The following is a 26,907-nucleotide window of genomic DNA, read 5'->3' on the forward strand; positions in this document are numbered from 1 at the left end:
GGAGCAGGAAAGCAGAGGGCGGCTGGTACGTCCCAGCTTGGTGCTCTCTGAGGGTAGGGATAGATCCCATCCCTCTCTGTGTCCCTAGCATCCAACACAGATAGAGCAGGGATGTTGGTTGAATGAAGGATGAAGAGAAGGAAGGAACAAACTGAATGAAAGGTGAGCAAGGTTGTTGCAAGAACAAGGCTGTTTTCTAGACTGTGACCTGGGAAGGGCTTAAGGCTCCCCAGAAGCAGAAGGTCTGAACTAAGTCCAGTATACTCCCACCCTCTGTGTCAATAAGGAGGAGTTGCCTCCTCCATCTGGCTTGGTTAATGACTAAACCCAGCCCAGTCCAGGACTGGAGCTGGTGGGTTTTGGGGCCAGACTGCCACAAGAGACCCCTTGTGGTCAGATCAGACTTGTCGGGTGCCCTTCTTTGGGAGAGGAGGGGACTTGGAAAAATTGGGTGTCGTAGTCTCTAGGCAGGACCTGGATCCTCCTCCTCTCTCCGACTGAGCAGAGTTTGGAGGTGCCAAAAGGCCCTTTGCCATCCCTGTTTCATACTCCCTCCTCACTGGGGCGCAAGTGAGGACACTGAAGCCCAGAGAAGGACAGGGGCCAGCCCAGGGTCACAGAGCCAAGTCTTAGAAGAGCCACGCTTGGAACCCGGATTTCCAGCCTCCTAGCGCTCTCTGTTCTGTTCCCCACCATGGAGGTAGAGTTGGGGACAGGAGGTGAACAGAGCTGGGGCCTAGGATGGAGGCTGGGGCCTTGGCTATGGGTACCCCAGCCCCCCACTCCTGATCCCCTCAGCATAGCCCAGTGGAGCTCTGAGAGGTGGGCAGGGGTCTCTGAGCTCCCCATCCTCAAGACTCCAGGATTCCCAGGTTCCATGCAGTGAATCCCATTTCTGACAGGAGCCCCTGCCCCAAGCCAAGCAGGAGCTGTGTCTCTCTCCACCTTCGAATTTACCCTCTGGCCAGTCCTGGGCAGTTGTAGGCTTGTCTCCATGCTACAAAGAAACTGAGGCCAAGAGTCACTTGCTTCAGATCACAGAGCAGCTGAAGCAGAAGTAGGACCCAGGCCAGCCTGGCTCCAGAGCACCTGCCCGTCTCTGCTTGGGCTCACTTTTTAGTCAACATTATAGCATTTGACCCCATCAATAACTCTTTGAAGTATGGCAGTGTTCTCATAACCCCATTCCTGTCTGATAAATGAAAGAGCTGAGGCCCCGAAAGGGGAAGTGGCTTGCCAAGGTCACGCAGCAGGTCTGAAGCCAGAGTCCCCAGGGCTGATTGCGTCACTCCAGGGGGCTGGGACTCAACGACAGTTGTTTGTTGAGCTTTTGCCCCCTTACCCCATGTGTCATGGGCCTGCCCCCTGGACAGGCCTTGTTCTCGTGATCCCGGGGTGAGGGTGGGGATGGGGTTCTGCCTATCTGTCTACCTGCTTGATTTCCTCCTCATGTCTCTTCCCCTAGACTTATCTTCTCCTTGTCCCTGTGTCCAGAGGTCCCTGAAAGCCACTGTAGCTCTGGGCCCAGCATTCGGAGCCAAGGCAAAGCGAAGGGGCTGATGGAGGCCACCTCTACGTTTTTCCTCCCTCCTGGCCTCCAGCCTGGCCTGGCCTCAGGTCTGCACTGTGCCCTGGGCCCTGGAGAGGAGGCAGACACCACCTCCTGAGAAGTCAGGCCTTGTCCCAGAGGCAGATGCTGAACACGCATCCTGGGTCCAAGGCAGAAGGCAGATTGGAACCCAAACCTAGGTCTCTCGATGCCCAGGCCAGTGTCTAAGTGTATGAGAAATGCAAAACTAGGAGGTCTGCCAGTCATTTAAGCAGGGCCAGCTTTGGTCCAGTCCTGGCTGGTGGATACCTGGCTGGTATCCTTTTCTGTATATGACCATAGGCACGTCCCTGCCCTTCTCTGGCTTGTTTCTCCATCTGCCACGGAGTCTTCCCGGCTCTAAGAGCCTCTGAACTCAACACTTGTGCTGGGGCCTGTGGGAGAGAAAGGAGGAATGAGGGGACGGAGAGCAGGAGGTGATGTGGCCTGCCGAGCCCTGCCTTTGATGCTCATGTACTCAGGCTCTCCGATGCTGCAGCCTGCCTAGCCTTGTGCTTGGCTAGCCATATGAGAGGCAGAGGAGAGCTGGCCCTGTCCTCAGAAGTTTCCAGACCCTGGTGAAGAGAGGAATGACAATGCCAGGTGACCCCTGCCTATTACATGAGGCAGATGTTCACAGAGGCAGGAGTGGGCCCAGTGAGCAGGGGCCTTGAGGGGCTTGGTGGCTGGAGCAGGGGTGGGAGGTCTCTTGGGGGAGTGTGGCCGAGAACCTGTGGTTCCTCTTGCTACAGGAAGCTGGGCAGTGGGGACCTGTCTTCTCTGACTTCCTTTCCTATGGCTCCTCTCCTTCTGCTTTGGAGAAAGCTCCACAGCCCCTCCCTTCCTATCTCTCTGTCCCCCTGTTCTCATATCACAAGTCATCCCCACCCCCACCCCAGGTTTCAAGCCTTCGAGTCTGTTCCCTCTAAGTGCCTCATTGGCTCCCCTGTGAAATGTGGGATTATTTTACAGATCCCCAAGAGCCCTTCTCACTCTTAACAGTCTTAACACTCTTAACAGACTCAAGAGGGTCGTGCGGAATGTGGGGGCAGGGGCAGATGTTTTCTCTACGGCTTTCCACTGAGTCTTCACAGCTGTCTTGTGTGGGTCTTATTAACACCATTGAACAGATGTGGAAACTGAGGCTTAGAGCAGGAATTCACTTGTGCAAGGCCAAACAGCTAGAGGTGGCTGAGGCAGGATCAGAATTCAGGTCCTTGGGTCTCCAAAGCTGAAATCTCTCTGCTCCCTTGGGCTTGCTTATAAACACCTGTGGGCCCTTTTGTGTTTAGGACCCCATGCATCCCAACATACCCCTCTCTCCTGCCTGCATCTCCCTGTGCAGTGTTGTTGTGGGAGAGCCTCCTGGAGGGGACCCAGCTGAGCAAGAGCCCAGTCCTTGGTGTGACCTTGGAGGTCATTTCACCTTGCCGAGTCAGTCTTATCTGTGGTGGCAAGAGTGTGAGTTAATCTGGTTTTTAAGGCCTTAGACTCTGGATTCAGGTTCAGGCTGGGACTCTGCCCATCTGGGGCTCAGTTTCCCCATCTCTACAGGAAGCTGCTGGGCAGGTGATTTGTAGAGGCCGTTTGGGCCTTAGACCATGGTAGAGGTGTCTATACTGGTGGACACAGAGTAAGGAAGGTGGAATGAGGCCACTCTGTGCCATCAGAGAGCTCTCTAGATGGGGCACTTGAATCCAGGATTGGGCCCTGAGGACCTGTCCCAGCTGGCTCTAGCTCTGACTTGGCGTGGGGGCAACTGGGGGAAGTAGTTCCAGAGCTAGAGCCTGTTTACTTCAGCAAACAGGCTCCCAGAGAGCATGAGGTGCTCTCAGGACCATCAGGTGGCGGAGCTCAGAGAAGGGAAAGGTCACAGGGGGCTGGAAACTTTAGGGAAGTCTTTCTGGAGGAGGTGCCTGGGCTAGGCTGGGGCTGTAGGTTAGAGAGCACATGGTCCAGAGTCCTGGCCACAGGGCCTTGAGCAGGTTGCTGCCACCACCTCGGCTTTAGCTTCCTCATTTCTCAAATGTGGATAGTAGGGCCACCCTGCCTGTCTTTGGACATTTCATCCATTCATTCGCTCATTCAGTGAGCATTCACTGATAGCTTCCTGCCTGGCCCTGTGCTGGAGGTTAGGGACAGAGAGGGGAATCAAGCCCACGTGCTGCTCTCAAGGAGCTCCCTCGTGCGTGGAGGGACACTTGTCACACGAGCTATGGAGACCCAGAGGGGGCCCCTGAACCAGCCTTGGGGGCCAGGGAAGGCTTCCTGGAATGCTCAGGTGATACCTTTGGAATGGGGTGGAGAATGAGATGTAGGCGTTTGATAGCACTGGGAGCATTCCATACCAAGGAGCCGTTTCGCAGGGCTGGGAGGCGGGAAATAGAGCAGTGCATTAGGAGCCTGGCAGGTGGCTTAGTAGGGAGCTTGGGACTCAGGGGCTTGGAGGTGATTAGGGAGCTGGACCGAGGCCCTAGGATCTGGGTCCTGGAGGTCCTGGGGTGCCGGGGAGGGTTTTCAATAAGGCAGGTGGGAGGAGGAGGATTCTGTATTTGTCTGGACAGAGGTGCTGAGGCCCATGCTAAAGCTGGGGCTGTGGGGAATGCATCCAGAGAGATTTAGGAGCGATAATGGACGGGACATGGCGGTTTTAACATAACCTTTTGCAATGTGCAAACTGTGTTGTGCACGCTGGGGTGTAAGATGGTGCGGATGTGCAGCCCCCTTGATGCCTGCCTTGGAGATGTGAGGAACCTTGTGAATGTGAGTGGGGTGAAAGTGGGTGCCTCTAGTCAGTGTCCCCCTGGGGCCAGAAGATCCCTCGGTCCGCAGGCTGGCTCTGTATGTCCACGCCCAGCTCCCCAGGCGCTGGCTTTTAAACTTTAACAAGCCCCAGCTCAGTTTCCAGCCGAGAGTCTTTAAAGTTTCAGGAGATGAGAGAAAGGAGGGAGTCCTGGAGACAGATGGGTTTTCTTTCTTCCCCCTGCATCTCCATGCCTGGCGGGGCCACCTAGAGCCAGGGCTGTGGGCCCCATGACTCCAGAAGCCTGGCAGTCTTCAGTGAACTGGGACCTTGGTTGGGCCACTCCAGCCTGTTCCTGAGGGTCCAATGGCCACAGGCCTGGCAACCAGATTGCCACCATGATAGGATGGAAACCTTATTCCAGCCCCGATGCTTTACCTTTGCCCCTGACTGGGCAGATGAGCCTGCACCATCAGCAGGTGGGAGGACAGCTGTTCAGACCAGGTGTTAGGCTGGAGGTGCCCCTGTTCCTTTTGGTGCCTCACTTTATCCCCTCTGGTATGCTTGGGCTGGGGCACCTGGACCTTCAGAAGCACAGACAGTGAAAGCAAGTGGCAGGCCCCGGACTTACTGGAGGGTCCCACGCCAAATCCAGGCTCCTCTCACCGGTCTTGAGAGAGCCTGGGGCAGGTGGCCCAGAGCAGCTGGAGCTGTTCTCTGGGGCTTTAGTCTAACATTTGTCTCCCTGCCTCTCAGCCTGGCCTCGGTGAAGACTTCCTACATCTGTTATCTCTAGAGTCATGTGGTCCTGTGGGCCTGGGCCATTTAATCTCGTCCTTTGGGTTTCATGCCACAACCTGCATCTGCCCCTGGTTCCCTGAGATCCCCTCTACCATCTTCTGGACGCCCCCCCTCTCTGTCTTCGGTCCTTCCAGATTGCTTGGGACCTGATTCTGGACCAAAGAAGTGACAGGTCTTTTTTTTTTTTTTTTAAGATTTCATTTATTTCACAGAGAGAGTGAGAGAGCACAAGCAGGGGAAGCAAGAGAGGGAGAGGGAGAAGCAGGCTCCCCGCTGAGCAGAGAGCCCACCACGGGGCTAGATCCCAGGACCCTGAGATCATGACTTGAGCTGAAGGCGGACACTTAACCAACTGAGCCACCCAGGTGCCCTGGAAGTGATAAGTCTTAAGGCAGAGGCCTGTCAACCAGAGGGGATGGAGTTTCCTGGTGTGTCTCCAACATTCATTCATTCAACACATTTTTATTGAGCACGTACTATATGCCACATATTGTGTTATATCCAGGAATTTAGTGGCAAATCAGACAGATCAGACCCTGCTGTTATGGGCTTACATCCTGAGGAAGAGACTAGAGAAAACAGAAGCAAACCTATAATTAAATAAGATGCCAGATGGTGGTTGTGTGTTATGAGGGCAGCGTGATGTGACAGGGCTGGTCTAGCCTTCTCTGTGTGTGTCTTCAGTGTGTGGAGCTGGATTGGGGGCAGCTGTGTGTGCGATGTGAGCCTCCTCGCAGGTGCCCCAGTGACAGCTCTGGGGCAGAAACCCAACGAGGGTCAGTAAATCATATTGGGGTGTGTGTGTGTGTGTGTGTGTGTGTGTGTGTGTGTGTGTGTGTGTCCGCCTGCATGTGTCTCAGGTTGTGTGTATGTGCCAACGAGGGTCAGTAAATCATATTGGGGGGTGTGTGTGTGTTTCCGCCTGCATGTGTCTGAGGTTGTGTGTATGTGCCTCTGAGTGTGGGACTGCGCGTCTGGGTGTCTGGCGTTACTGTGTGTGTGTGTGTGAGAGAGTCACGCCCCCTCACTGCTGCAGAGTTGTCTCTGATCCAATTATGTCTCCTCAGCTGTCTCCTGGCGGCTCCAGCCCCGAGCTCCACGCCGGCTCTACCATGGCTTTCCCTTCCCTACCTCCATCCAGCCTCCAGGCCTGGCCTCTGGGCCTACCTCTGAGTCTCAGAGTCTCCTCTTGGGGTGCGTTCTCTATCCCTGTGTCTGAGGGTTACTGCTTCTTCCTTTATGTCTCTACTTGTCCCTTTTCTTCCATGTTTTTTTTTTCTGTCCCAGTTATTTATTCAGTCAACAAACTACTTCTCATGCCTCCCACCCACTCTGCCCCACCTCAGCCAGTGTGTGGGTGCTGGAGACCTGAAGATGGATGAGACCCGGGCCCTGCTCCTGAGGCCTGGTGGGGAGACCAGTGAAGACTGGGACAGCCCTCCAGGACAACTCCGGCGGAGAGACCCCAAGGCCGACAGCACGGTGGGGGGGGGGCTGTCTGGGTGGGGCTTTGGGAGCCCGGCAGGAGCCAGGCTGCAAGCTGAGCAGTTCTCTGCAAATCCCTCAGTGCCAAGGGCTCCCAGAGGCAGGAGTACAGACTGAGAGTGAGAAGGAGTGGAGGCGGAGCCAGAGAGGAGGACATTTTGGAGTTGGGATCTGGGCCCGAAGGCAGAGAGAGAGACAGCAGGGACTTTCAAGCTGGGCAGTGCCAACCATCAGCTCTGGGTTTTAAAAAGTTCCCTAGGGCAGGGGAAGCACTGGCTGGGAGCCAGGAGACCAGAGACAGGGATGTGGCTGCAGTGGTCCGAGCAAGGATGGGGAGGCCTGCCTAGGGTTGGTGAATAGAAGGTGTTGGAAGGTGGTGGCTGAGCAGAATCCCAGGGATGGGAGTGAGGGACGAGTCCAGAACCTTGCCTGGGGTCCAGGCGCTGGAGGAGAGTGGAGGGCAGTGGGCACTGGGGCAGATGATATGGCAGCACTGGACATGGTGAGTGTGAGCCTGGGGGTGATGCCCAGGAGGCTGTTGAAGACGAAGTCTGGAGCTTTCTAGGGAGAGTGCTTTGGGGGCATCAGACCATTGGCAGTCTCTGAAACCCTGGGAGGTGTTTATCCAATTTGTCTTGGTCTTGATGTCTTTGTGTCAGCCCTGGCCCTTGTCTTGTCTCTCTAGTCACCCCCTAGCCCTCCCTCTTCTCCAGGCCCACCCACCCTCTGCCTCTCTCAGCTCTCCCTTCTCTTTCTGGCTCCCCCGCCCCCCCCCCCCCCCCAGGCTGGAGTGGAGGGGCAGGAGCTCCAGCCCTGGAGGGCAACTTCTGAGATGTCAGAGCAGGATGCTCCTCATTGCTGCAGAGCTGGGGCCTGCTGGCCTGGAGCCCGAGGGGTGTGCTGGGGGTCAGGGAGGCTGCTGGAGACGGGGGTGGGGGGGGTGGAGAAGGAGGCAGAGCGGCTGTGAGTCACTCAGCCCTGGATGGAGAGTAGCCAAGGGCCTGGCGTGGGCCGCTGGAGCTGACTCAGGAGCCTTGTCCAGGGCAGGCATGGTAGCACATCCACTCTCCACAGTCTCAAGGGGACCCCACTTTGGGGGAGAAGATGATGTAGGTATTGGTGCCAGATCGCTTTCCCTTCAGAAGAGAGGGCCACAGGGCTGGGCTGGTCATTGTGCAGGTGGGAATACTGAGCTAGAAGGTGGGGGAAGGAGCCTCTGCACTGGGCCCGCGCCCCACGCGCTCTCTGTGTCCTTCCAGCTCCCCTCACTCCAGACACAGCCAGCCCCACAGACGCAGCCCCAGGGACAGTCCTCACCTGGCCAGGTGCTTGCTCACCTGAGATGCCTTGGCTCCTCCACGGAGCAGAGCCCGGTTCTTGGGGAACAGCCTTGGGTGGACTGTGGCTCATACTGGGTTCCTGGTTGGTTCCCTCACTTTACTTTTTTGAGCCACCATTTACAAATGGGCATAATCTTCCCTCCTCCCAGGTAATTGGGAGGAGGGAATTAAATGAATTTGTAAAGCTCTTAGCACAGAGCCTGGCACGTCATTAACATTTGCTGAGTGGATGAATGAAGAGTCAGACGGCTTCATTTTCTCCCACCTCCTTTCTTGTTCACTCAGGTTACCTGGTGGAACTGCTCAAGCCCTCTCCTTCCTCCAGCCAGTCCGGGCCTTTTCCAGGCCCCAGACTCACACCAGCACCTCTGCCAGGAGCCCTTCCCCCTCCTTTTCTTCTGAGCGCCATCTGTTCTTCCTTTTATCCTGTAGGACGCCACTTAGCTGCTCCGCCTTGTAGCTTATCCTGGCTTCCCTCTTCCCCTGCGCCTCCCGCCCCAGCAGAGGTCATTGCCTTTCAGCCTGAGGGCGCAGGGGCCCCGGGTGCCCTCTGGTCCCACTCCCAGCATGGTCAGGTGATGTGGAGCATTTCCAAGCTGACTGGGCATCAGCATGGGCAGCCTCAGGCCCCAGCTCAGCTCAGCCCAGACTTCCAGGTCCAGGGAACGAGGACCTTTGGATTCTGGACAACACTCTCAACTCAGGAGGAAAAAAGTATAGTTTCTATGCCTTGTATAAACTGTGTTGATAACAGAATCCAAAAATGAAAAATCACCCGAAGCCTCCATTCCTGAGTAAAACTTTTCCTTGGTTCCTCCCAACTCTCATTCAAAGGTATAGATAAGTTATACATAGTTTAGGCCTTGGCACAAATTTGTGTTCTCTTTTGTTCATTTAACATTGCATCTATAAAAGTTTCTAATATTGCTACAGAATTATTACTTCACGAACATTTCTGGCAGCTGCTCCCTGCCTGTCCTATTCTACGTTCTGAGGGTTCAGAGCCAGCCTTGCCCTGTGGAGCCCAAGTTCTCAGTAGCTGGACAGTTGTCATCCAGGTGATGTGTCTTAACCCATCTGGGCCCAGCTGTGGGTGGTGTTCCAGGTCGTTATCAATATATTTTGCTAATTATAAATGCAATTATATAGTCATGAATGTTGTAACAGCTTTTTGGTGTGTTTTTTCCTGAGTATAAATTTCTGGTCCTGGGGTTCCAGGAACTGAATTGAAAGACATTTTTTTCTTTTCTTAAAGATTTTATTTATTTGACAGAGAGAGAGGGAGAGAGCACAAGCAGGGGGAGTGGCAGGCAGAGGGAGAGGGAGAAGCAGGCTCCCTGGGATCATGACCTGAACTGAAGGCTGACACTTAACCCACTGAGCCACCCAGGTGCCCCTGAAAGACATTTTTATGATTTTAAAAATATTTGCCAAATTGTTTTTTGGAATAATGGAATCAGTTTTTGCTGTCATTAACTGTATAACAGTTTTACCATATCCTCACAAGCAGTGGGTATTTTCTATATTTTTGCAAATTTACTAAATGTAAGTTGGCGCCTCAGCACAATTTAAATTTACTTTAACTATCAGAACTATTAAAGATCTTTCAGCAAGTCCCAGAATCTTCCCTGAAGCCTGTCTCTGACCCCCTCTACCCCTACACTGCATTTCAGGAAAGGGTGATGGCAGGAGTCATCAGCCTCAAGTGCCATAGAGATTTTTACAAGTCCAGGAGGTTTTCGCGATGACTCTTCCTTCTGATTCCACAGAAGCACTAAGGACCACCGGCCATGGCTCCTGCCCTCTGAAAGTCAGAGGAAGCCTACACAGGCACAACCTCGTTGTTGGCTCATCTGTCCACCCTTCCATTCAGAAACAGTTCTTCACTAATCCGTGCCAGATACAGGGATGCCACGATGAACAAGGGGGCCATAGCACCGTGGGCCAATCAGTGCATTGCAGCGTGTGTTGACCGAGGGAGGCCTGGGGGTGGAGGAGACAAGAAAGAGGCCCCCAGGCCAACCTGAAGGATTTAAGGACTGGGAGGTTCCAGCCAGGCTGAGGTTCAGAAACAAAATAGGGAAGGAGCCAGGGAAGGAAAGTCCGGGGAAAGCAGGACTGATCAGACCTCTTTCCTCCCGCACCCCTCTCCCCACTTTCTCTGACCCCTTGTGTCAGTGCCCTTGAGCTATTCTTGAGATTTGGGGGGCTTTGGAGGAAGGTCTTAGAAGTCTCCATTCTGGGAGCCCCAGAAACCCAGAGGCAAGAGCAGGCGCTCCATCTGCTTGGCTCAATGCTGGCCTCTTGGGGCCCTTGGGAGAGACAGTGGGGGGCCCTGGGAGGGGACCCAGAGCAGAGAAGGTAGAGGGACTGCTGAAGCTGAGCCTCTCTCATGCCGTATGCCCCAGGCCAGTCTGCATCTCTCAGCACCGGGGCTGACATGGAGTCAGCAGTGCCTGGCCGTGGGGGCCGTGGGGGCCATGGCGGGGGGGCTGGCGCATTTGTGTGGGGGTCCTAGTGGAAGAGGGCCACCCACCCCACTCTCTATCCATCCACCCTGTGGAGGGATCTGGGGCATTTTTGGTTTTTTAACTTTGTTCCCTGGCCCTGTATATCCTGCCCTTTGGGGATTAGCAAGAAGGTGCTTGCGTCGGCAGGGCCTGAGAAGTCTGGGGAAGCTGCCGGGGCTTGGGGCTGGAGTAAGGGCAGCTGAGGCCCGGCCTTTATGTACAAGACTCATTTAATCCTCACAGCTCCACTCTGAGGGGCAGATTCTCCCTGTTTGACAGACGGAAGATACAGGGACTAAGAGCTGAAGTCCTTTGCCCAAGCCATGGCCAGGAAGGATCTGCTGAGTAAACCGTGAGCCGTGGGGCCTGGTTGGGCCTGGCTGGGTCTGGCGAGGCAGCACGATGGCCAAAACCTTCTCAGGGGGTCTTCCAGATGCAGGGCTCCAGGACTAAGATTTGGAAGAGGCTCTGTCTTTGAGCCCAGTGAGGTCTGAGGATGGAGTCTGGAACTTGTTCTGAGGAAGAATGTATGAGCTTTGCCTTCCTGGTCAGCATGCCGTCTGAATCCAGTGAGCTCTGCATAATAGCCATCAGTTAACTAAGACAGTCTCCAGTTGCCCACGTGGTGTTTGGGCTGGGCCAGTCCTGCCCCTTGATGACGGCAGCAGAAAGTCTTGCCCCTTTGGGATCAGGCACAACCAGGTGCTGGTTCTCTGCTTCACCACTGTTAGCCTTGAGGCCTTGGTCCATCCTTGTAACTCTCTGGGCCTCAGTTTCCGCATCTGTAAGATGGGAATGATGATACCCATTGGGGAGTTGGCAGGATCAGAGACAGTGTTTATAGAAGTTGCATGCAGCTTGGGGCCCCTGACAACTGGCAGAAGCAGTTGGACCTAAATGTCAGCCCCTGTGGGGTCCATGGCCCAGGTGCTCCACAGAGGTCTCCTTTGTGATGATGAATTAGGTAGTGATTTTGAGCCATTAATGCATGGTAATGGTTACTGAGGTTGTGGCTGTGGTTCAGGGCTATGACTGATTTGATACTGAGTGCCCCACCCACAGTCAGGAGCACTTCCCTGAATATGGTTGTGTTGGGAAAAGATGATTTACATTAACAGTTACTCCTCTTACACTGTCTGCTAAAACGCAGCATGGTGACCAGTCAGGACAGCCTGTGGGATGTTACAGAGCCCACACGAACCCCTTACCTTCTCTGGGCCTCACCTTTCCCAGTGGTAACTGAAGAGTGGTGGAGGAAGAGATCATCTCCTGGGTCCCTAGCTATACCTTTGGGATAATCCGTGTGCCCCAGATATCCCACAGGCAAGGATACTGGAGACCTGCCGTGTGAAGTCTCAGCATGAGGGCCAAACTTGGGTCCACCTGTCTGTCAGTTTGCATGTTACGGCCCTGGCCTTCAGCCCTCATGGCCACATGGCAGCTCCGTGGAGGTGACCTGACTTCTTTTCCCCTGTCTGGGGTCAGCTATCTTCCTGGGTCTTGGGAAATACTGCAGCCCTTCTCCCTACCACTTCCCGCCCTCCCATGGAGATTCTTCCTTCTCTAAAGCGGAGCCCTGGGAAGGCCTCCAGAGATGCACAGGGCAAGGGGTGGGAGAGAAGGGAGGGGCAGAGTGAGACACAGCTTGGCACCCAGTGGTCCCTCTGTTGAAGCACCCTCTCTCCCCTCGTGGCACTTCTCCCCTCTTTCCTTTTAGGCTTTGCTGCTCTCTGCTCCCATAGTCACCACGCCCCTCTTCCCCACCCCGACTCATTCTCTCCTGGAATTTTGTGTCCTTGTCCCTCCATGCCACCCATTCATTGAGGCTCCTGGTTCACTTCTGAGGCCCTACTGCCCAGTTGCAGGCCTGGCACACAGCAGACTCCAGAAAGTGGTGAATGGCTGGATGGGCAGATGGGCAGGGCCAGGGTGAGGCAAGAGGAGAGCCCAGGGCACACATATGAGGTGGCACATTGCAAATGGGACCTGGTCCTGTCCCGTAAAAGGGTAAATGGCTGCTTACGGAAGCCTGCTGAAGTCAGAGCTGCTACTGTTTTTTGAGTATTTACTATGTGCCAGGCATATCACGTGCATTATCTCATTTAATTTGATCACAACATCTCCATGAGATAGGTACTATTATTACCCTCACTTTTCATGCGCAGAAACAGACTTGGAAGTCTGTGCCCAAGGGGAGGAACTGGAATTGGAAGCTGGGAGTGCCAGACTCAAAACCTGCAAGAGTCTTCCCCGAAGGCCTTCCTCACTTGCCCAGTTCCTTCTGACCGTGGCTCTATGGGACTGAGGGCGTGCAGGTCCCAAGGGTTCTGAGCACTCTGCTTTCTACCTCCTGGGGCTGGAGAGAAGGGAGTGCGGGGGACACAGTCTGTGGTTTCTCCGGTGTCACCTGCTCCCTCTGGGCCTCAGTTGGCTCGGCTGCACATCAGCTTCCCTGCTGTAACCAGGCCCTTCACTGAGCAGCCAGGAGCAGCCCCCCTTTGGTTCAGGTTTGCAGGGGGCGCTCCCAGACGGCCAGCCCAAGTGACTGACTTGCCCAGGGCCCAATGGCTGTGGGCTCCTGTCACAGGCCTTAGCACCCCCCTTCACCCCCCGCCCAGGTGCTCTCCAGTGACTCACCCCTACCCCCACCATCCCTCCTGAAGCCTCTTAGAATTACACCGCACATGTGGTGGCCGCCGCTGTGGGCAGGGACGGGGCTGGATGTAATTTACCCCTCTTGGCACAGCTGCGCTGCCTCCAGGAGCCAGGCGGGCTGAGGACACCCACGGTCCCTCTCCACTGTCTTCTCCAGACCAGCCCCCCAGCCTGCCTGCTTTTCCACCCGCAGTGCCCCCGCCCCCGCCAGGCCTGAAACCACTGCAGCCCTGGGCTGAGGGAAAATGGGCAGTGTCTGGGCAGCGTGGGTCCCCTCTCAGTGTGCACCCACCCCCAGCCGTGAGCGCACCTGGGCTCTGGGGACGCTGAGCCTGGCCAGGGGGAAGAGGCAGTCCCAGGTAGGATTCTAATCTAAGAGCAGAGTCCTGTTGTCACTGCCCCCTCCACACACTCATGGGCCCAGAGAACACCTCTGCAAAGTCACATCAGCTTCCAAACTTGGCTTTAGTTAGAGAAGTTCTGTTTCCTCAGAGACCACCCTGGAGTGCTCCTTGATGGCTAAGGGTACAGGAAAAGTGGGTCTCGAATCCCTGCTCGGCGGCTTCCTCTGCTGTGCAATTCTGGCAGGTTGCTGCAGCTCCTGGGTGTCGGTCTCCTACTTTGCAGCGCGGGAGTGATGCCAGCTCATAATTTGGGGTGAAGCGCGAGTGTGCGTTGAATGTCTGCTGCAGCATCCAGACCTCCACGTGACTGCTCGGTAGAGGTTGTCCCCATGCTCATGCTGCTGCCGGTCTGATCTCTTCTCGGCACCTTCTCCAACACCTTTCTCTCCGTCCCACACCCCTCCCATTACTTTGCTCACTCACTCACCCACTCACCCGTTGGTTCACTCATGCATCCTTAGTCTCCTTCAGTTGCACAGTTTGATGCTGAGTGCCCCACCCGCAGTCAGGAACCCTTCCTTGCCCTTCGTGACCCTGATACTCCCCAGGGGGGACTTTTGTAAAAGTCCCTTATTTGGGGTTTGTCTGATTTTCCTAATGATTTGATTTCGGTTATGCGTCTTTGGCAGAAAGGTCACATAAGTGCTGCCGATATTCTCTTCCCTGTGTCCTAACAGGTGACACCTAGTGGTAACTTGTCTCGTCCCTAATGACGTTCGCTGTGATCACTTGATTCAGGAGGTGTCTGCCATGCTTCTCTACAATGAAGTTACTCATTTTTCCCTTTGTAATTAATAAGTATTTGATGGGAAGTTACTTTGAAGCTATGTAAATACCCTATTCCTCATCAAACATTAATTTATCTATTCATGCCTGTCTGTACTTTGGTTTCCTATTTTATTCCAGGGAATATAATCTGTTGTTATCATTATTTTAATACACGGGTTGTCCCAGCTTTAGCCTGTGGTAGGTGGCCAACCTAGTTTGTCTGGGACTGAGGGGTTTCCCAGGATGTGGGATTTTCGATGCTAAAACTGGCAAAGGGGGTGCTTGGGTGGCTCAGTCATTGAGCGTCTGCCTTTGGCTCAGGTGAGGATCCCAGGGTCCTGGGATCAAGCCCCGCATCGGGCTCCCTGCTTCGCGGGAAGCCTGCTTCTCCCTCTCCCACTCCCCCTGCTTGTGTTCCCTCTCTCGCTGTGTCTTTCTCTCTGTCAAATGAATAAATAAAATCTTAAGAAAAAAAAAAAAAAACTGGCAAAGCCTTGGGCAAACCCTGACAAGTCGCTCCCTAAACCCGTGGGAGGCCTTCATGCTGGATCCTGTGTCTGCTGCACAAGGTCCCTGTCATTCTGTAAGTACGTCCTTACTTGCTGGCTCAAGAGCCTCCCGGTTCATCTTATCTGACCCAGCCCTAGAATCACGTGTTTCTCCAAGAAGACCTGGAACCAGGATCTTTTGAGTGTTAGCCTACACCACACCAGGGGGACTGGGGCAGACGGAACTCAGCTTGCCTACACGCCTCACTCTTGTCTGCCTCTGTACCTGTTCCCTGGCTGTTTTTCTTCCAGCGCCCTTGGCAGTCACCTGCCTACCAGACAGCTTCTCTGTGCAGCCCGATGCCTCCCTCCACCTTGCAGAGCTGACCTCCTCCTTTGTGCCCTCACCGGGCAGTTTGGGGTACCTCTCCATTGTCAAGGTGGTCTCCTCCCTCAACTGGAAGCCTCTTGAGCACAGGCCTGAGTCAACTCTGATTCTTCTGTGCTCTGCACAGGGCTGGAATTTGGGGCTCTTAGTTAAATGATTGGATCTAGAGTCATACCCCTTCATCGAGCAGAAAAGCACAGGGAGGGTAACATTTCAGGGTCACACAGTGAATCCTTGCAGGCTGGAGTCTATCCTTGAACTAACTAACTTTCTTTCTCTCTCTCTTTCTCTCTCTCTCTCTTTCCTTCCTACCTTCTTTCCTTCCTTCCTTCCTTCCTTCTTCCTCCCTCCCTCTTTCTTTCTTTCTTTTCTTTCTTTTTCTTTCTTTCTTTCTTTCTTTCTTTCTTTCTTTCTTTCTTTCTTTCTTTCTTTCTCTTTCTTTCTTTCTTTCTTTCTTTCTCTCTCTTTCTTTCTTTCTTTCTTTCTTTCTTTCTTTCTTTCTTTCTTTCTTTCTTTCTTTCTTTCTTTCTTTCTTTCTTCCTTCCTTCCTTCCTTCCTTCCTTCCTTCCTTCCTTCCTTCCTTCCTTCCTTCCTTACTTCCTTTCTTTCTTTCTTCTTTCCTTTCTTTTGTATTTTAGACCTTTCTTTGACAATCAACAGTTAGTTCTCATCCACATTAGCTGTCTGTAGACTTTTGAAAGTGGTGACAGGTACGTGGGTAACCAAGGTATGGAGCTTGTTTGGTGAAACTTCATCCTTGTTATGTTTCTGGACAACTGCGCACGGATACAGTGGAACATTCCTTATTCCCTTGGCCCAGACAGCTTTGTTGAGCCTGGTATCAATGTGCACATCTGGAGTTCCTTCATGGCAAATTTCTGGATCTCTTTGGGTGCCTGAGGGGCACGCTTCTTGAAACCCACTCCATGGATGCTCTTGTGAATGTTGATGGTGTGTTCTCTGGTCACTACGTCATTGATGGCAGAACGACCCTTCATGTTCTCACCACCCATCTTTGCGGGAGCCATTCTGGCAGGCTGGAAAGCGAACTTTGGTTTCCTTAATTCTAAAATGGGGCTAATACCTCGGGGCCTTTCTGTGAGAACAAAATGTGGTAATATGTATAAAACACTTAGGATAGTACCTGGAGGAAAAAAAAGGAAGACTCTCTCCTCTGCTGGTGGCTGGAGGAAGAAGGGCACGGAGGGGAGAAGCGAAAACAAAACAAAAAAAAGGGTAGTACCTGGCATCTGGTGAGTGCACCTCTCAGTATCTCTGGGGGCCTTTCTACTTAAATCTTCATTACTATAGAAGCAGTACTATACATTTTAGAAAACTAGAAATACAGCAAAAAGAAAACCATCATATTCTCATCATCCAGAGATTGCCGCTGTTGCTACCACTTTAGTGATTGTTCTTCCCGAGGCTTTTCTGTGCATATATTTTCCCCCAGTGAGCTTATGCTGTGCGTTCCATTTTGTAACCTGCTTTTCTTCAGGCAGCAGTCCACCACTTTGTTTCAGCAAATTTCAGCATGTCTATTACTCCGGTGATACATTTCTCCAGTCATCTCAAAGATAGCCTATATAGCTGTTTAGTCCATGCTGGGGTTCAATCCAGGACCACACCTTCTATCTGGTTCTTGTGTCCTGCCAGTCTAGCCCAGGACCTCCCTTAGGACATTGATCTGTAGAAGAGACTGGACCAGTAGCCATGGAGAATGCCTCACCATCTGCCTTTGGTTGTATTCTTGTGAAATTTAGCTTGTTCTCTGTCCTTTGTATTTTCTGTAAAGTGAAGTATCTCCAGGGCTTGATGAGTTCACTGGTGCCTAGAATACCCAGTAGGTGGTGATGTGCCCTTCCTGTGGCCTTTCCTCACCATTAGTGGTGCCAAGGCCTAACACAAGATTAGAGGAAAGGCAATGTGACTCCCCCTCATATGGTTGCATAGATCTCCTTTTTTAGTAACATGGGTGGCTCCCTTGGCACCGTCTGAATGCCCAGTTCTGGGAGATCTTTTTAAACTATACAAGCAAACTCATCCAGTTGCTGAGGGGAACTTGATCGTGGGGTTTTGGGCTTTGGGGTGAAAAAAAAAACCACAGAACAAGGACGTGAATTAAGTTTCATCTTGCTGAGTGCAAACTTAACAAAACATAGTTCTGTTTTTACAGACATATGATCTGGGTTAAATCCCAGCTCTGCTGCTTACCAGCTGGGCAACCTCGGGCAAGTTACTTAACCTCTCTCGGCCTCAAGTTCCTCCTTGGATTTCTTGTCTGACAGAGTTGTTTTGATGGTTAAATAAAAAAAGTATCCTTGGCTCTTTTCTCCCATAGATGGAAAGCTCTTTGAGGACAAGGCTAAAAATCGTAAGAAATCCAAAGATGTTTGGGGCACCTGGGTGGCTCAGTCAGTTAAGCATCCGACTCTTGGTTTCAGCTCAGGTCGGGATCTCAGGGTCCTGGGATTGAACTGCACCCCGTGTCTGGCTCTATGCTCAGTGCAAAGTCTGTCCCTCTCCCTCCCCTTCTTCTCCTCCCTGCCACCCCATACTTGCTTTCTCTCAAACAAATAAATAAAATCTTTAAAAAAACAATCCAGAGACGCCTGGGTGGCTCAGTTGGTTAAGCATCTGCCTTTGGCTCAGGTCATGGTCTCGGGGTCCTGGGATCGAGTCCCATGTTGGGCTCTCTGCTCAGCGAGGAGACTGCTTCGCCCTCTGCCTGCCACTCCCCCTGCTTGTGCGCATGATCTCTCTGTCAAATAAATAAATAAAATCTTTTAAAAAAATCCAAAGACGTTTGTTGGATTAAAAAAAAAAGCACAGATGGTACAGTAGGTGATGAGTGACTATCATGGATGAAAGAAATCATCCATTTAGGCATTTGTTTGTTTATTTATGCTTTCACTTCTTCTAACATGTACCCCTTCCAGGTTCTGTGTACCTCCATCCATGAAGTTCAGGGGTCTGGGAAGGCGCAGATAGATTTTCGTGTATGGGAGTCCAGAAGGTCTGGCCTGGTCATTCAAGAAGGCTTCCTGGAGAAAGAGACTGGGACGGAAGGGGAGGTCTGGGGGAGACTGAGCAGGGGGAGATGGTCTCTGGATACAGGGCTCTCTGTCTCCTGGCACAGGTGGCTGCTGGGAGGGCTGGACAGGGCTTGTGGCAAGAGGTAAGCCCACGCTGGCTTCAGAGGTTGCTGTTTTCTCTGTTCTCCCCCTCTGTTCTCCCCCACCTCCCCTTCTTGCCTGTCCCCCTTGGGGTCTCCTGGCCAGGGCTTGGAGCCTCGTGCGAGCCCGACCACCCCTGTGTCTGTCTGCAGTGCCGGATGGAGTGCCGCGATGTGCCAGCTGAGACACTCTATGACGTGCTACACGACATTGAGTATCGAAAGAAGTGGGACAGCAACGTCATTGAGACTTTCGACATTGCCCGCTTGACAGTCAACGCCGACGTGGGCTATTACTCTTGTGAGCAGGCGCAAGCACACTGATGCCAGCCAGGCCTCCAGCCCATGGCCTCTTTCTGCCACCTGCCCACCCTGCGGTCACTCCCACAGCCAGGCTGCTCAGACACCTGCGTGCTTAGATGCAGGGCTGCCCTCCCTGACAGCCCGCCCGTTCCCAGACACTTGGGCACACACACGTGCACACTCACACACACAGGCACTCCCGTGTTCACGTATACACACTCCACACCCGTGTACACAGTCACGTACGCAGCCCACAGCCATGTGCCGCATGCTCACAGTCCCACATTTTTCGATACACACACACAATATTATGGTTCTCCCACATACTCACGTTCACATGGACAAACAGCCAGGCCAGCAAGGGAAGGGCCGTGTGAGGTGGTGAGCAGAAATGGCCCGAGATGAGAGGGGGGGAGGGTTCTGCTCTGTCCCTTTCCTAGTCTCAGCCCTGTGACTGTGGGCTGGGAGGTGGAGGGGTACCCATTTGGATCAGGGAGAATTGGCAGTGAACTAGGCATCTCTGTGTCCTGGGCCTCAGCTGTGCCCTCCCTTGCAGGTAGTCAGGCCAGTGGCCTGGCTGAACTGTCCCTTGCACTCCACAGGGAGGTGTCCAAAGCCCCTGAAGAACCGTGATGTCATCACCCTCCGCTCCTGGCTCCCCATGGGCACTGATTACATCATTATGAACTACTCAGTCAAACATCCCGTGAGTCTCCCTGCCTCCCCTGCTGGGTGGGCAGGGGAAGGTGCCAGGTACAGCTGGGCCCGCGGGCCTGGCCCAGGAAGAGGCCTCTGGCTGCCATCATGACTTTCATGTGACTTCAGCCCGGGCATGAAGCTCTCTGGCCCTCAGTTTCCTTCCTGTGTAGTGAGAATAATGGCTCTTGTCTCCCTGCTGAGCTCTCAGGCAGATGGGAAGAGGGTGATGCGGGCCATCACTGTGGGCGAGTGCGATGGGCTGGCTGGGAAAGGGGGTGCGAGGGGTGAGAGGCAGGCTTCTCTGACCCTTCCTGAGGCTGAGCTGCCTTGCTCTCCATGGCAGGCAGGACAGGCAGGTACAGCTGGCCTGGGCAAAGATGAGTGTATGTGTGTGGGAGTGCCCATGTATGTGCTCATGACCTCTGGCCCCAGACTGGGGGCTTTTCTGAGGAGAACAGGGTGACCTAGCCTGAGTCTTCCCTTTCTCCTCACCCCTGCATCAGGCCTGGCCTGGAGTGGATGCCAGGGGGTTTGAACTAACTAATTCTGTGTGTGTGTGTGTGTGTGTGTGTGTGTGTATACTCACAAAGACACTTCTTTTGTCCCAACCCTGAGTCTCACCTCCCTTTGCCTTCCATCCCCAGAAATACCCGCCTCGGAAAGACTTGGTCCGAGCTGTGTCCATCCAGACGGGCTACCTCATCCAGAGCACGGGGCCCAAGAGCTGCGTCATCACCTACCTGGCCCAGGTGGACCCCAAAGGTGAGGGCTTGGCCCTGGCAGCCCATCATGGGATCCTTTCCTATACCACAGGGGATGCGACCAGATCAGTAGGCCAGGGATCTGCTTTTTGATCCCTAATTTTGATTAGGGATCAAAAAGGGCCTCCATTAGGAGCTGTTTTGTATTTTGGGGCATCTCCATCCAAAATATCATTTGAACCAAGGTTTGAGACTTTATAACGGTTTGAAAAGCAAAGGCCAAGGTGGTAGACGCTGCTCCATGATAAAGCTTGGAGCTCTTTTCCTGGACTCCACACCCCTAGGCTCTGACTTGCTTCCCGCTCACTGGCTACTCTCACTCCATCTGTCTTGCTGGCTCCTATCCTCTGCCCATCCTGGAGGCCTGAGTTTTCCAGGTCTCAGTCCTCTTTCCCTTGGGAGGGCTCAGCTATTCCCAAGGCTTCTGTGGCCAGCTGACGTACATCTCTGCTGGGATCCAGATCCCTGTGGCCATTGGCCTCCTGGACTTGTCCCTCAAGACGTCTTTCCAGGACCTGAGACTCACTGTGTCCAGTGCCGAACTATCTCCCCTTCTAGATTGTGCCTTCTCCTAAGCCTCCAACCCCCAGTCACCCATGCCAAGAACCTGGGGGTCGACTGGGGTGCCCTCTGCTCAGTTCCCAAATCTGGCCACCCATTCTTATTGATTCTACCTCCTAAATAGCTCCTGAATCTGTCCTTTCTCTCCATACTCAAGCACCTTGTCTGTCCTTACAGCTACCAAGGGACTTTTCCAAAACACGCCTTTCCTCATGACTCTCTTCTGATTAAAATTCTTCTCTGGCTGTTGCATTCAGAGTAAAGTCTAAACCCCCTCCCCAGCTTTCCCAGTGCCTCCTCATACCTTACATGGTCCCACCTCCCTGTCTAGGCAGCACTATCCCTCAGCCTCGAAACACCTCTCTTCCCTCACTCATGCCCCTAGGGCTGCTTCAGATGTCACCTCCTTTGTCTGTGATACCCAAAGTCACCAATACCCAGAGTCACCACCGGCTCCCTGGTGGCGGGCTCATTCCCCTCTAGCAGAGCCCTTGGCCCCTGTTGGGCCCCAGACAGTGAACTGCTCTTTGGGTCCCTGGGGCTCTCCCAGAGTAGGTATCACGGAGTGGATGTGGAGTGAGTGCGTGAATGGGTGACTGTCTAGAGGGGGGGTGAGCCCTGGACATCTTTGCCTGGATATGCCCAGGCCCCACCGAGGGTCCAGTGACCCAGGCCCAGGGCCCTCTAGCACCTCACTGACTGTTGGGAGGCAGAGTAGACACTTGGGAATGAGAAAAGGTGGGCAGCTGGGCTGTGGATTCCAGGTCAGGCCAGGGTGGGGTACTCAGCCAAGAGACCTATGTAGCAGCTCCCTGGGGCAGGGAGCATGGAAGGATGGGTAGCTGAGGGGCTGAGCATCAAGGCCATTCACAAGTTGGGTATGAGAAGGGCGATGTCAGTGGAGGGGAGATGGCAGGCGGGAGCTGGGTAGGTCATGATTTCAACCTACTTGTAGCCTGTGGTCACCTAGGACCCTGTGGTTTTCTTCCATGCAGTCCTCTGGGGCTCAGCAGAGGGACAGGAGGGGTGTAGGGGGTGGGTTTGGGGGGATACAACAGAATTGAGCCTGGAGACCTTGGGCTAAGGTGGAAAGAGAAAGTGAGGTTGATGTAGTCTTATAGGACTTGCCTCACAGCCTACCCACCCCCCCCCGCGGGGAGAAGAGGGTAGTCTCTTTGCAAGCCCCAGGCTGGAAGGAGCGGGCTGGTATATATGTTTGGTGGGGGCTGGGTCCCTAAGGCGGCTGCTTTCCTTCTCTCCTCATTACCCTTCCCTGCTCTCATAGGCTCCTTACCCAAGTGGGTAGTGAATAAATCTTCTCAGTTCCTGGCTCCCAAGGTGAGTGGCCTTGGGACTTTGGGGTATGGAAGCTGGGGGAGAGGGTTCGGATGAGGGGGTGGGTCAGGGATGGAGACTGGGAGTCAGGGGGCGGAGTCAGGGCTGAGGGGCGGAGTCAAGAAATGGGCCAGAGTCAGGATCCCGGGAGCCAGGGACTGAGCCGCTGGAGGGCGCAGGCCGGGATGTGGCGAAGACTCAGTCCCCGTCCGCGTCCACCCCTGACTCGGCTGTGCGGCGGCCCCGCAGGCCATGAAGAAGATGTACAAGGCGTGCGTCAAGTACCCTGAATGGAAGCAGAAGCATCAGCCGCACTTCAAGCCGTGGCTCCACCCAGAGCAGAGCCCCTTGCCGAGCCTGGCGCTGTCGGAGCTCTCCGTGCAGCACGCGGACTCGCTGGAGAACATCGATGAGAGCGCGGTGACAGAGAGCCGGGAGGAGCGCCTGGGTGGCGCAGGCGGCGAGGGCAGCGACGATGACACCTCGCTCACCTGAGCGCGGCACCACCGCAAGGACCAAGACAAGATGGAGTGGGGCCAGGGGTGGTGGATCCTCCCGCGCTTTCTCCCCTCCCCCACCCCCTGTGCCTCTTAGGGACGCTGGGCTCGGGCCCAGGCTGGCGCGGCGGCCTGTCTGGACGCAGCCCCAATAAAGGATCCCACAGCCTCGGCTGGCTCGTCACTGTGCCTGCTTCCCACCTCCCTGGGGCACGACCACCGCCTGCCGCTGCCCTTAATCCCCATGTCCTAGAGTTCATTTTGTTAATTTCATTATTGATTACCTGGCCTTTGCCCCTTTAGGCAACTCCTCATTTCCCCATGTGTAGCTGGTGGGGGGCGGTATGTCAGGTCATCTCACCCCTGCCTCCTGCCCATAGTGTTCTCTTCTCCTCTGTCTCTTCATTAGTTCCCTCATCCATTCACCCGTCCTTGTTGCCTGTTCCTTCTGCCGTTTGCTCCAGGCTCTTTGGCCATCTTTCACTGCTCTAAGAGAAGTAGGTCTGGCCAGTGGCCTCGGGTCAGGGGTCAGAGGGTGAGGTTCTACCATGTGAGTACAAGCTGCGGAAGTGGAGGGTCTGACACTCTCCAGTCATCATGGAAGGAAGGGGGAGAGGTTCCTGCTGCTCAGACCACATGGCTGTGGGCCTCAGAATGAAGACTGGGGACAGCATGTTCTGGAGGAGGAAGGTGGGCGGTTGCAATGAGGGTCATCAGACTCCAGTGCAGTGGAGGGACCAGGTCCTGTGATTCAAGACTTCCCTAGGTCACTTTGAAGACCTCAGGCCTGTGTTAACAGAAAAGGTTGGGCTCCCAGTCCTTTGCAAGTGGTTAGATGCCAGTCCCCTGGTACTGTGTTCCACCTAGCTGTTTAGAAGTCTAGGCTTTGAGATCTAGAGGGGTGCCTGAATCTCCCTTGTTCTTGGTGACCTCCAGGTACTCTCTGCTGCCTGAGGGACACCCCTGTATCAGGTTGGGAGGAGGAGGGCTCTGTGCTCTACCCCTCTCTAGTGTTTTTGCACCCCATATGAATTTGGGGCTGGGAAGTGCTCTCCAAGGTTTGGCCCTGTCCTCCCCTCCTGGAAAGTGACTTGCCTTAGCCTTATCAGGAAGATATAGTCTACTTGGAGTTGCCTCTTTTCTAGAGGGGCAAGGTGGATGTCCAGTGGAGGGTAGGCAGCAGATTCTATAACTCACCAAAACTTGGGTTCCGATCCCAGGCTTGCCCAATACTGGCTTTGTAACTTTGGACAAGTCCTGGATCTTCTTGGAGCTTCATATTCTAATCCCTAACCTGGGGTGATGATTTTTGCCTTCAAGGAGAGGTATGAGGATTCAGATAAAAGGAATAAGTTGCCCAGCACCAGGCCTGGCATGTAGTAGTAGGTGCTCAGATTAATGACTCCTAATCTCAGAGTCAACCCCCATGCCCCATCCTGGTGAGAGCTGTTCTTTCAAATATCTCCATTGGACATTTGGAGAAATAGAAGCACAGAGAAATTAGGGTCTCTTGACTGGGCTGGTCCCAGAGGTGACAGGGACGCAGGACCCAGGAATTCCTGCCAAACCCAGGGCCCTTATCTGTGTATGTGCTGGCAGGATGGGCAGACATCTCCCCAATCTCAGCCAGTGAAGGTGTCTTGGTGCCAGGACCTCAGGCTGTATGCAGCCTTCTGCCAAGGGATCCTCGAGCCCTTTGGGTAGGACTCTTCCCCACCACCCTGCCCCTGGGGTATGTGGGCCCGGAGAAGGAAGTGGGATATCCTCCGAGAATGAGGTGGGGAAGGACTTCCAGGAGAAGAAGGTTAGGGACCTAGGTCGTCCTCCCTCCAACTGCCTCTTTCCACCCAGGGGGTCTGGGCCCCTGGGGCGGGAGGGGGTTTGGGAGTGTTGTGTGGCTCATTCCCCGCCCCCCCCCCCGGGGGGGTAAGAGTCACCAGGAGAAGAGTGGCAAGAGGCTGGGAGAGTCAGGAAGAGATGGAGACTCAGCGGGTGGAGAGGTGGAGGTAGATCTGAACCTCAAGAGATGGCGACGGACCTGCAAGTAACGAGAGGGGCAGGGGAGAAGCACAGACCCACCGGTCCGCTAGGCGCAGAGACCGCGACTAGGCGGGGCGGAGCAGGGGGCGGGTCCCTGCCCCTCCGGTCCTCCCCTCCCCGGGGCGTCACGTGGGGCGGGCGGAAGCACCCGGCGGGGTGGGCGCGCCCGGCCTCTGGCCGCGAGTTGACTACTGCGGCGTGAGTCAGTGGCAGCGCCGGGACCCCGCGTCCCCGCGTGGAGTCTTCGCTCAGAACAGGTAAGTGAGGCTGCCGGGACCTCCCCGCCCGCCACCCCTTCGCCAGGTGTTGACCAGAGTTTCCCCATTTCGCAGAAGGGAACGCCAAGGCCGCGCGCCGGTTGTGCGCCCGGCGCCTACTTCCGCGGGCGTTTCTCCTGGGGGTAGTTGTCTGCTCTCTCGTCTGGTGATGGGGATGAGGGTCACCACCTGAGGATGTGCGGTCGGGCCAGAGTCGGTAGGGAGGAGAGCGAACCGACGGGTCAGGGGGGCTTCCAGCTCTTAGTCCTTTGGCATGAAGGTTCCCAGGAGCCGGAACCAGCCCGCCCTTGGCTGCCTTGCTTTTCTCATCTGTGAAATGAAGGCTCCCACCTCGTTAACCGCGGAGACCCTTACAGCTCTGCACTTTCGTATGACCCTTTGCCCTGGACCTGGGGCTCCAGTGACCTTGGGCAGACTACTTCCGGTCTCTGTGCCTCAATTCCCCACCAGGAAACGGGGGCATGGCCTCCCAAGAGCCCCTACCTGGCCCAATTGCTGGAAAGGGGAGGTGTGTGTTCACTGAATGGGGTCAAGCCGGGAGTGGGTTATTGGCACTGGAGAGAGCAGGCTTGGAGTGCAGCCTAGGGGGCATGGGGTGGGCGTTTGGTCCAAGATCTCCAAGGGTGGTTTTTGGTGTTGGGGAACTCTGATCAGGAGCGATCACAGTATCTGGCATATGCATTTACCTCCCCCAAAGCTCTTGTCCTGGGGAGCTTTCCTGGATCCCCAGGCTTGGTTGCAGGGCAGGGGCTGGGGGGGGGGGTCGGGGAGTTGCTGCAGGGTGGTACAGATTTGTGGAGGTATTCAGGTAGGATCTGACTGTGTGCTGAGCACTAAGGTCCAGACTGAGGCACCCAGGATGTCTGTCCTTGGAAAGCAGAGCGTGCCCAGGTTAGGGGAGACCTCCCAGAAGCTCATTACAGGGTAGAAAGATCCCAGCAGAATCTGGAAGACAAGTGCAGACAGGTACTGAGATAGAATCAGGGACTGGGACTCTTGAAGGCCCAGGGAGAAGGAGATGACTGGAATGTGCCTTGGCAGTGAAGTGGCAATTAGCAAGGATAAGGACCCTCCAGAGGACAGCACAGCTTGTGCAAAGGCAGAAATTTTCGTGGTATATTTGAGGCGATGGGTATGGCTGGAAGGGGTAGCTGGGGCAGGGTATAACAAGAATTTGTCCCCATGTGTCCCATGGCTGGTTGGGGATTGTCCAGATCCTGGCTTGGGGGACCTTGCCTCCTCATTCACCACTTGCTCACAGGAGTCGGGCAAAAGGGGGTCGTTCCAGGCACAGTCCTGACAACTGGTGGTGTGGCAGAGGCAACCTGGGGCCCACGTTGCCCCCACGCTTCATTGCCCCAGCCACACCCCCACCGCCTCTCAGGCTCCAGTCAGGCTTTTCTGTACCTGAAACCTCAGCCCTCTGTGCAGGTTGCTTGTCTTACCCACCCTCCCTCTCCAGAAATTTTCTCCCCAACCAAAAAAAAAAAATCTTCTAGGTCCTTTGGGACCTCACAGGTGGGTTGCCTATTGCTTCTCCATGCCTCGCCTTTCAGTCCTTCATAGTGGCACAGCTTGAGAAAGGTCTCCTTGGAGCTCTGTGGGGAAGAGCCTGCAGAGCGGGACTTGGGGTAGTCCCTGTGCAGCCATCAAACATGTGACTCTGCAAGTCCCCACACTTCTCGGAGCCTCCGTTTCCCCATCTGTAGGATGGGCTGATAACCCCTGGTCTCATGCTCGAGAGAGAGAGACTGCTGGGGCAAGAATTGGGCCTGAATGTAAATCTTAACCTCTGCAATGAGTGTTTGAATGAAGGAAAGAGAGAACCTGGAGGGAAGGGGTCAGTTCAGAGGGGTAAGGGGCCTCTGAGAGTCCTAGGGGCAAGTGGTGGACTAGCCTAGGACTAAGACTAGGGCATCGGCTAAAGAGAGGGGAGTTCCCTCTATTCTCTGGGCCCTCTCCCCTCCCCACCCCACTCTTCCTTTAGCCAAGCTCAGAGCCAGCCAGCTGATGCCCAAACAAGTAGCCTCTGTTCCCAGGGTGGGGGAAGGGGAGGCAGGCCCTGGGCTGTAGGCCCGCCTGTCCAGT

The 26,907-nt window shown here is 54.6% G+C and overlaps 2 protein-coding genes and 1 pseudogene across 4 annotated transcripts in view; 2 read left to right on the top strand and 1 right to left on the bottom strand.

Moving 5' to 3' along the window:
- Nucleotides 1-22,675, top strand: part of STARD10 (StAR related lipid transfer domain containing 10) — a 28,562-nt gene extending 5,887 nt beyond the window's left edge. For all 3 annotated transcript variants that reach the window (XM_027581091.1, XM_027581090.1, XM_027581089.1), the window contains exons 3-7: nt 18,499-18,646; nt 19,251-19,354; nt 19,992-20,109; nt 21,955-22,007; nt 22,254-22,675. In XM_027581091.1, the coding sequence (XP_027436892.1) occupies nt 18,499-18,646; nt 19,251-19,354; nt 19,992-20,109; nt 21,955-22,007; nt 22,254-22,499 (669 nt within the window). In that variant the 3' untranslated portion in view covers nt 22,500-22,675. The remainder of the gene's footprint in view (nt 1-18,498; nt 18,647-19,250; nt 19,355-19,991; nt 20,110-21,954; nt 22,008-22,253) is intronic.
- Nucleotides 15,831-16,612, bottom strand: LOC113915271 (annotated as a pseudogene).
- Nucleotides 22,676-24,669: 1,994 nt separating the features above from the next.
- Nucleotides 24,670-26,907, top strand: part of ARAP1 (ArfGAP with RhoGAP domain, ankyrin repeat and PH domain 1) — a 62,297-nt gene continuing 60,059 nt past the window's right edge. Inside the window, 1 exon segment of the mRNA XM_027578829.2 lies at nt 24,670-24,798. The gene's annotated coding sequence lies outside the window, so the exon portion shown is untranslated.

This window comes from Zalophus californianus, chromosome 11 (genome assembly GCF_009762305.2).
Source record: "Zalophus californianus isolate mZalCal1 chromosome 11, mZalCal1.pri.v2, whole genome shotgun sequence".
Classification (NCBI taxonomy): domain Eukaryota; kingdom Metazoa; phylum Chordata; class Mammalia; order Carnivora; family Otariidae; genus Zalophus; species Zalophus californianus.